General features: G+C 45.6%; 1 protein-coding gene across 1 annotated transcript; it reads left to right on the plus strand.

Annotated features, from left to right (window-relative positions):
* The first annotated feature begins 268 nt into the window (after positions 1–268).
* GPX7 (glutathione peroxidase 7) lies at positions 269–7,592 on the plus strand. Its single transcript, XM_045477416.1, has 3 exons — positions 269–472; positions 5,135–5,396; positions 6,943–7,592. Exons 1-3 carry the CDS (start codon positions 338–340, stop codon positions 7,104–7,106), a joined length of 561 nt encoding a protein of 186 aa, XP_045333372.1. The 5' UTR covers positions 269–337; the 3' UTR covers positions 7,107–7,592.
* Positions 7,593–9,740: the final 2,148 nt, after the last annotated feature.

Consider the following 9,740-nt stretch of genomic DNA (forward strand, 5'->3'; position numbering starts at 1 on the left):
TGAACTCTCAAATCGAATTTTTCACCTCTTTCCCTACCAAGTCGCTGCATCCTGAAACAAGACGGAGCCTCACTGCAACTGGTCAGAACGGTCTCAGTGGTCAGACGCCTGAACCCACGACTCTGGGGTCAGAGACGGGCGCGCAGTCCAACGCTCCCACGGTGCAGATGGGGAGACTGAGGTCCAGAGCCCCGCGCTCCACCGCCAGCGGGACAGAAGGCAAGGGGGCGCGTCCTGCCTCGCCGGCCCCCTGGCGCGGGTGCCGCCTCCGCCCGCCCCCCACGCTGGGTCCCCCCGCCTGATTTTGCCCTCGCAGAGCCGCCCTCGGGAGCGAGTCATGGTGGGTGCACTGGTGTTGGCGTGGCTGCTCCTATCGGCCGCGGCCTGCGCGCAGCGGGAGCAGGACTTCTACGACTTCAAGGCGGTCAACATCCGGGGCAAGTTGGTGTCGCTGGAGAAGTACCGCGGTTCGGTGAGTGTCCGCCGGCGGGGCCTCGGAGCCGCCCGGGCGGGGCCCGTTGCGGGAACCCCGCAGCCCGGGACCCTGCGGGTGTGGCCCCGAGGGGGTTCCGCAGCCCTGCCCTGGCTCCCACTCCCCCAGCTATTCCCCCCCGGGGTGCGGCGCCCCCAGATCCTGAGCTGAGCCTATCCCGCGACTACGTGGCACGGCTTCCGCGCGCAGTGAAACCCGAAACTCTTCCAGCCTACGCCGATTTTCCTCGCAGCGACTTTGGGCAGAGGAGCCCGACCTCTCTCAGAGGCTGCTTGCCTCGGCTAGGCCTTTGTCAAGCACCGGTCGAAAGGCAACCCTAGCATCCTGCCGCCTTTGTCTCTCCCATCCCCCGTTTCCGCTCTGGAACTGGGATTGTTGCTGGTACTGAGTCCAATGAGAACCCCGTGGATATGGATATGCAGTGCTGGGGGAGTTAGTTAAGATGCACGGCGACCTTTACACAGATCATCCTTTAGAGAGGACAGGAAGGTCCAGAGGAAAGGTCATACAGCTCTAGAAAGCACAGAGCCTGGAGAGAACTACCCATCCATCTGTGGACTTCTCTAGGCGAACTCCTAAGATGGCAGCTCGGGCTGAGATACAAGAGCCATCCAGGCTAACTGCTATCTCATTACCAAGTCTCTCAGAGAGGACTCAGAGAAGAAATGTACCTGGGTGAGTCTTTGAAACAAGAGTGAGTTTTGGCAAGACCAAGAAGAGCTTTCCAGGCAAAGAACTGTTCATACCAAGTCTCTAAAGCAAACATACAGCAAGAAGGATGGGGGAGGAGTGGGTGGCCTTCAAGCAGATTTGCTTGAAGGAGTATAAAGCATGAGGCTGAGTGGTGGAAGATGAGGCTGATGATAGTAGGGAGGGACGGAGAGGGGCCTTGAACAGTATATTCAGAGGCCTAGATGTTACACTGTGTATAATGAAGAGCACTCTGAGCCCCATTTCTCAAGATGGCCCTAGGGCCTTAATGTGGGAAAGGTGGGGAATTGGTAATGAACACATAGATACAGCATCCAGATTTGGATGGACCACACAAAAATGGCTATCAGCATTCTTCTCCTGGGAGCGAGTCTTTAGTGAAGAAAGTACTTTCTAAACCTGAAAATGCTCAAATATGCTGGTAGTCCTGGGGGCAGTATTCCTTGTCCTGATTGTCCCCCAAGGTATTGTGAATTTCAAATGAGATGACAGTGTGGAAGCTCTTGGTAGAGTGCTCCGTACCTGTGTTTGGTGGGCTCCAGCAGGAAACTCATCCAGGACTGAGGACAAAGAGCCAATAAGAGTAGGGCCCATTCCCAGTTAGGCCTTTCCTTCCTTCTAGTGCAGCTTAACAGAGAGCTCCAGGTTTAGCACTTGACTAGCTCTGCTATTCATTCATTCATTCATTCATTATTATTGAGTACCTACTGTATACTAAGTACTAGGCCAGTCTTTGGGACACAGTGGTGAACAAAAAAGATAAGTTTCCACTTCAATAGAGCCTATATGCAATGGAGAAGAGAGAGACAATAAACAGGAACAGAAACGAACAAGGTAATTCCTAGTACAGTGGTAATAAGTGCTAAGATGGAAATAGAACAAATTTTATTTATTTTCAGAAGTAATAAGGCACCCAGGATGTGAAGAACAGAAATCCTGCAGAAAAATGACCCGGAGAAGTGATCCCAGAATTCTGAGTGTTTTCATACTCTTGGTTACTGGTATATCCTAAAAAGCATAGGAGTGAGAAGCCAAGAAATCAATCAGAAAGAAAATGGAAAAAAGAAAAAGAAAAGAACAAAGTCACACACCTGCTAAGAGATAGAGTGAGAATTTGAACCTAGGCAGTCCAGCTCCAAAGCCCAAGCTCTTAGCTGCCAGGTTTAGAGGGAAACCAGAAAAAGTCCAGGGAAGCTGTAAATGATTCTGTTGAGTTAATCCAAGCTAGGACTACCACTTGGTCATTCATTCACCTGTAAATAATTACTGGCTCATTATGTATATTTTACCACTGTCTTTTAAAAATTGAAAGAGATTTATTGGCTCCCACTACATGCCTGGCACTGAGTCCAGCCCTGGAGACAAAACCATGAGCAAGATTGTATAGTTTATGCCCTGTGGCTAACTGGAAGGCAGTCATTTAGACCAGTGTTGAGTATGGATGAATGGGTGACTACCTGGGAATGTGCTTGTCTACGGTGTGAGCTTATATACATGCAGGCCTGAGTGTAGTATGCATGCAAATAGTTTATTTGTTTCCTTGCTTCTATGTGCACGCCTGAGTCTGTATCTATGCTTTGATATGCACATATGTAAATTAACTATGTATATTTGGGTGTCTCTGTCCATCCATGCTTTGATCAGTTTAAGAAGAAACTTTTTGGTTTCAGGTATGGAACTAGAAACAGGATTTCCCTCCTTCCAAGGGTAGGCAGACGCACAAGACATAGGTTAAAAATAAGCAACTTTTAATGCTTTCACTGCCCAGGGATCCAGCAGAAAAGAAAGAGGAAGACCCCCAATTAAGGAAGGGAATTAAGGGTCCCAGTTTCTCAGCACCACAAGCAGAATACGACATGCTGACACAGATAGGGGAGGTTGTTCTAATGGCCTGTGGCCCCATAGAATGGGTCCTTCCTCATCTGCTGGAGGCAGGGTAGGGGAGTTATAGCTCAACAGTTCTCATCATCCAGCCCAGTAGTTCTCAACTGGGGGTGATTTTGCTCCTCAGGAGACATACAGCAATGTTTGGAGACATTTTTGATTGTCAAAACTAGACATCAGGGCGCCTGGGTGGCTCAGTCGGTTAAGCGTCCGACTTCAACTCAGGTCACACTCTCACGGGTCATGGGTTCGAGCCCCGCATTGGGCTGTGTACTGACAGCTCTCTCTGCCTCTCTCCTGCTCACGCTCTGTCTCTGTCTCTCTTTCTCTGTCAGAAATAAATAAATATTAAAAAAATTTTTTTTAAAGCTAGACATCTAGTGGGTAGAGGCCAGGGATGCTGCTAAACATCCTACAATGAATAGGAAAGCCCCTGCATAATAGAATTATCTGGCCCAGTGGGGTGCCTGGGTGGCTCAGTCCATTAAGCACCGACTCTTGATTTTGGCTCAGTCATGATCTCATGGTTCATGAGATTGAGCCCCATCTGGGGCTCTGCACTGACAGCTGAGAGCCTGCTTGGGATTTTCTCTCTCTCTCTGCCTCTACCCCGCTTTGTGCTCTCTTGCTCTGTCTCAAAATAAATAAATAAATAAATAAATAAATAAATAAATAAATAAATAAAAGGAAGGAACGAAGGAAGGAAGGAAGGAAGGAAGGAAGGAGGAAGAAAAGAATGATCTGGCCCAAAATGTCAATAGTGCTGAGGTTGAAAAAGCCTGTCTAGCCTGAGCAGTTTGTGCCAGTGTATGTCCAGTGCCCCAGGCTGTCTCTGGGAGGTGGCCCTCTTTATGGAGCCAGCTAGTATAATCCCAGCTCTTCCAAAAAAGTGGCCAAAGAGATAGGGCTGGGCTCCACAGACACAGGGTAAGATTTAAGAATTCTTTAACAATGTATACAGCATTGGTGCCAAAATTCTACTTGCTGTATTGTCAGCAATTGTATTTACCAGCCAGCTTTGTATGTATCACCTAAAGGCTATAAATAAATGCATTTATTGTAAGGTGGTAAGAAGTTTAAGGAATAGTCTAGTGACTCAAGAAAGTGGTATTTGTGTGCTGGAGGGAGAGGCGCAGAAAGGGATTGCCATGGGGTCCTTTTATGAAGAAAACCTACGTCTGTCTCTATATCCATGTGATTGTGTATGTGTGTACATTTACTTATTCATTTAGCACTTTCTGAGACCTGAAGAGGACATGGCTCCTGCCTTCAACGGGTTCACAGTGGGTTTCTTAGAAGGGTTTATTACTCATGTAAAGTGATGAGTGCCAGTTGACTGAACCAGAAATTGAACCCAGGTCTGCCTTTCCATTCCCCCACATTACCTCCTTTTTTGTTTTAATTTTATTTTTTAAGTTTTTTTAAATTTTTTTAAATTTTTTTATTTTTTTATTTTAGAGAGAGAGCATGCCAGCAGGGGAGAAAGGCTGAGGGGAAGAGAGAGAGAGAGAATCTTAAGCAGGCTCCATATGCTCAGCGCAGAGCCCGACATGGGGCTCGATCTCACGATCATGAGATCATGACCTAAGCCAAAATGCAGAGTTAGATGCTTAACAAACTGAGCCACCCAGGTGCCCCCACATTACCTCCTGATGTGAGCTCACCAGTGTGTGTGCCTCTCTGTGTAAATGTGTTGTGTGTGTTTGTGGGCATGTGTGATGTGTGCTAATATATTTTTGTATCATGGGGCATATGCATCCCCATTTATGTATATTGTATGCTTATTCTCATGGATGTTCATGTATGTATGTGTATGCACACATATCTGCAAGCCCCTGAATGTTTGATTTCATTTGTGCCTATGTGCATGTGTTTGTGTATTTGTGAGAGCATTGCACATTTATATATGTATACATTGTGCTCTTGAATATATGAGAAAGCATTAATTTTTGGGGGGTGGTCACCGTGTGGGCACGTCTGGCATGTGAAAGTGCATGACTCTTCACTGGGCTGTGTATGTATCTGGGTTTTGTTTTTGTCACCCAGGTGTCCCTGGTAGTGAACGTGGCTAGCGAGTGCGGCTTCACAGACCAGCACTACAGAGCCTTGCAGCAGCTGCAGCGGGACCTGGGGCCCCATCACTTCAATGTGCTTGCCTTCCCCTGCAACCAGTTTGGCCAGCAGGAGCCCGATAGCAACAAGGAGATCGAGAGCTTCGCCCGCCGCACCTATGGTGTCTCTTTCCCCATGTTTAGCAAGGTCGCAGTTACTGGCACTGGTGCCCACCCTGCCTTCAAGTACCTGATCCGTGAGTCCTGATCTGTTCCCTTACTTTCCCTCAGCTGGCTGAGGTCATGGCTCCCTGGGCAGCAGAAACTACTTGCTGATTGGGTGACCTGGGGCCCCTTCCAGACTCCTGCATATAGGTTCATGGTCTGTTCGAGCACTCATCTTTGAGGATGAACAGAGAGGTATTCCTGCCTGAGAATACCTCTACCCCTGCTGCCTTGAAGTTCCCCCTCAGGGGCACTCTAGCAGACTTCTCTGAGGTCCTGTTTTCATACACAGGGATTTTAAAAGGAGACTGAGGCCCTCAGATTTAGTCTATGTGAATTAGTCGAGCTTATGGATTTCGGATGGAGACACCAAGGGCAGACAGAGGATGCCACATGTCTGGAGAAGGCTGACCAAGATGGCTGACAGGTTATCTCCTGTCCTGAGTTAGGGGCAAAGTCCATATACCATGGAGGGAAACCTTCAGAGCAAAAATTCCAGATCTTAATATTTCAGAAATAGGTCCCCTCTGCATCCCCAGAAGCTTCAGAACTACAAAATGAGGTCATGGGCCAAGCTTATCATTATGGTCCTGTTTCCTTCCTTGGGCCTTTCTCTTCCTTTGGAGGCTCCATTTTTGCCATCTATGCTGTATATCTGATTGCCTTCACATCCCTCACTACCACCCCCCACCCATTTACCTGGAGGAGTAAATGAAAACAGTGTAGCAAACAAAAAATCCCTTACTGATGCAGATTTGAATTTTGCCCTATGGGTCAATCCTAATATTTGCTTTTTTTCCCCTGTGTGTTTTTATTAGTACCTTTCCAGTTCCCATAGTTATAGATCAAACCTAACTGTGCTTTAGAAGCAACTGGGAACTCTTAAAAGTGGTTTAGTCTGAGACCTACTGAAGCAGGGCCCAAGAATTTATTTAAGTACCTCCCCCCACCCCCACAACCAAGATTCAGATGCAACCAGTCCACAGACTAACATTTGGAAACCATTAAGATTTCCTTAGAGAATAGGCTGTAGACTATTTAGTAGTTTGAGATCATTAAGAAAGGAGGATCTGATACTACTTTATCAAGTACTTCACAGAATCCTAAAGCAGTAGTTCTCAACCTTGGGGCCATATTGGCATCTCCTAGAGAGCTTTTAAAAAAATACTGATGCCTGGGGGCGTCTGGGTGGCTGAGTCAGTTAAGCATCTGACCCTTGGTTTGGGCTTAGGTCATGATCTCACAGTTCATGGGATCGAGCCCTGTATTGGGCTCTGCACTGACAGCATGGAGCCTGCTTGGGATTCTCTCCCTCTCTCTGCCCCTCTCCCACTTGCACTCTCTCTCAAAATAAATAAATAAACTTAAAAAAAATTACTGATTCCTAAGACTTACCACCAGAGATTCTGATTTAAGTAGTCTGGGGTGTGGCCTGGGCGTCAGGATTTTAAAAAGCTCTCTAGTTAATTCTAAATAATGGAACAACTGCTTCAAGGGAAGGATGGACACCGATAATGGAATTCCAGGAGAGTGGACACAGGGAAGCACATTTTGCTTTCCTTCTTCCTTTTTTTCTAGAGACTTCTGGGAAGGAGCCCACCTGGAACTTCTGGAAGTACCTAGTGGCCCCAGATGGAAAGGTAGTAGGGGCTTGGGACCCAACTGTGTCGGTGGAGGAAATCAGGCCCCAGATCACAGCACTCGTGAGGAAGCTCATCCTGAAGAAGCGAGAAGACTTATAACCACTTTCTCTCCTCTCCCACTGTCCCATTCCCCCTACCCTACACCTTGGAAGGTGACCAAAGCAAACTCAGTCATGCTCAATGGTGCTCGGAGGGAGGGCCTATGGACTCTCCTTCCTCCACTTTTATCCCATGTACCCTATCCTTCCTATGAGGGAAAAATCTGGTATTTTGTATTTGAGTCTTAGAACAACCTTCAGGAACTCCTGGCCAGTGAGAGCTCTTGACCAATGAATCACCAGCCAATAAGCACCTCTAGCCCATGAAAACATGTGGCAAATAGAAGTATATCAAGCAATAATCTGCTGCCTGTTAAGAACTCTATAAGATGGGACCAATTCCTACCTCACAGGGCTGTTGTGAGGATGAGGATGAACAACCTATGAAAGGTGCCTAGGGCAGTGCCAGCTCACTAGGAGCATTCAATAAATGTTTTTTGCATATGAACCAAAAAATAACTTGTAATCAATAAAAACTTGCACCCAACATGAATTTCCAGCCATTGAGAATCCAGGCCAAAGATTTATTTGTTGTTGTAGTTGTTTTCCTCTGTATTATTTTTTTAATTGAAAAAGTAATCCAAATAGATGTAAAATAATACAGGATGATAATAAATAAAAATGAAAGTATCTGGGCACCTGGGTGGCTCAGTCCGTTAAGCATCCAACTTCAGCTCAGGTCATAGTCTCATAGTTCGTGAGTTCAAGCCCCACATCAGGCTCTGTGCTGACAGCTCAGCCTGGAGCCTGCTTCCGATTCTGTGTCTCCTTCTTTCTCTGCCCCTCCCCTACTCGCACTTTGTCTCTCTCTCTCAAAAATAAATAAACATTTAAAAAATTTGTTAAAAATGAAAGTATCTCCCTCGTTTTCTATATCTCACTCCCTGGAGGTAAGTAAACACTGTTAGGAATCTGGTACAAAGACTTCCTAATTTTTTTTTTTATCAAGCCAATCATTGCCCAGTAAGAACGCACTGACCAAAAGTACACTACAATAACAAATAGGCAAAAGATATGAAGAGATCATTCACAGAATAATGTAGATGAATAATAAGGATATGAAAAGATGCTCAGCCTCATTAAAATTGGAAAGATTTTTTAAATGATAATACTCATAGTTGGTAAGGATGTGGGGAAATGGGCATTCATAGTAACTGTTGGTGGGACAATGAACTGACATAAGTTTTTGGATGGTGATTTGGCAGTATCTTTTAATTTTTTTTTTTTTTTTTTTTACTGTTTACTTATATTTTGAGAGAGAGAGAGAAAGACAGAGTGCGAGTTGGGAGAGGGCAGAGAGAGGGAGACACAGAATCTGAAGGAGGTTCCAGGCTCTGAGCTGTCAGCACAGAGCCCGACGCGGGGCTCGAACTCACAAGCCGTGAGATCATGACCTGAGCTGAAGTCAGATGCTCAACTGACTGAGCCACCCAGGTGCCCCGGCAGTGTCTTTTAAAACAAAATGCTCATGCCCATTGATCCATCATTTCTCATCCTAGAAGTCTCCCCAACTGTGCAAATATATATGTACAATAATATGTATGTTTACTGTTCAAATAGTGAAAATTGGATGCACCTCTATGTCCATCAATATGATCTGATAATAAATTAGTGTACAAATCCAAATAGTTCACTAATACAGTTCTTAATATGAATGAATTAGATTTTTGTCTTAAAATGTTTTTAAGATATCTCTACACCCAACGTGGGGCTCAATCTTACAACCCTGAGATCAAGAGTCACTTGCTCTACCCACTGAGCCAGCCAGGTGCCCCAAAATGAATGAATCAGAATTCTATATACTACCATAATAAGTTTTCAAAAAGCAAAAAAAGGGCAAGTTGTAAAACAATGAATACACGTGCACACACACACACACACACACACACACACACACACAAGCCAGTAGAGGGGCACCTAGCTGGGCCAGTCAGTAGAGCATGCAACTCTTAATCTTGGGATTGTAGATTCAAGACCCACATTGGGTGCAGAGATTACTTAAAAAATAAAATCTTTTAAAAAATCCACTTAAGCAAGCATAATATTTTTATCAAAAATTTCAATGTTAAGTAAGAGGGAGAGAGGGAGGGAGGAATATAGACCAAACTATTAATGGTGGTTGTCAATGAGCGAGTCAGGGCAAAGAGGGCATAACAGGAGTCCTTCACTGTCTTTGTTAAGTATTTTTGTAATGTTTGAATTTTGTATATAAAATATGTATTTCGCTTTTATATAAATATCAAAAGAGGCAGCTAAAAACTGAGGTGATGAGCAAAGTCACCGATCAGTAATTCACTGGCTAATAAGAATTTCATGTCCACTTCTCCCAAGGTCACTCTTCTAGAAGGGAGACTCAGATTCAAGTCCTGGCTGTGTCCCTGACTCATAGACTGAGCAAATTGTTCCCTCTCTGCTGTCTTCCATTTTGCCACTGGACAATGAAAGGGTTGAACTGTGCTTACAGTTTTTGCAGCGTCCCTTAACGGTCCTTCTCAAAAGTTACCCAGAATAAAAAAAGGCTCTCTGTAAGCCGACCACAAGTCCCTCTATCGTGGCCTCCAAGCCTGCCTTTACACATCACACCCTGCTCCAAGTTCCAGGTCTGCATATGCCGTGCACATACACACATGCAACG

Source organism: Leopardus geoffroyi, chromosome C1, assembly GCF_018350155.1.
Source record: "Leopardus geoffroyi isolate Oge1 chromosome C1, O.geoffroyi_Oge1_pat1.0, whole genome shotgun sequence".
NCBI classification, from domain to species: domain Eukaryota; kingdom Metazoa; phylum Chordata; class Mammalia; order Carnivora; family Felidae; genus Leopardus; species Leopardus geoffroyi.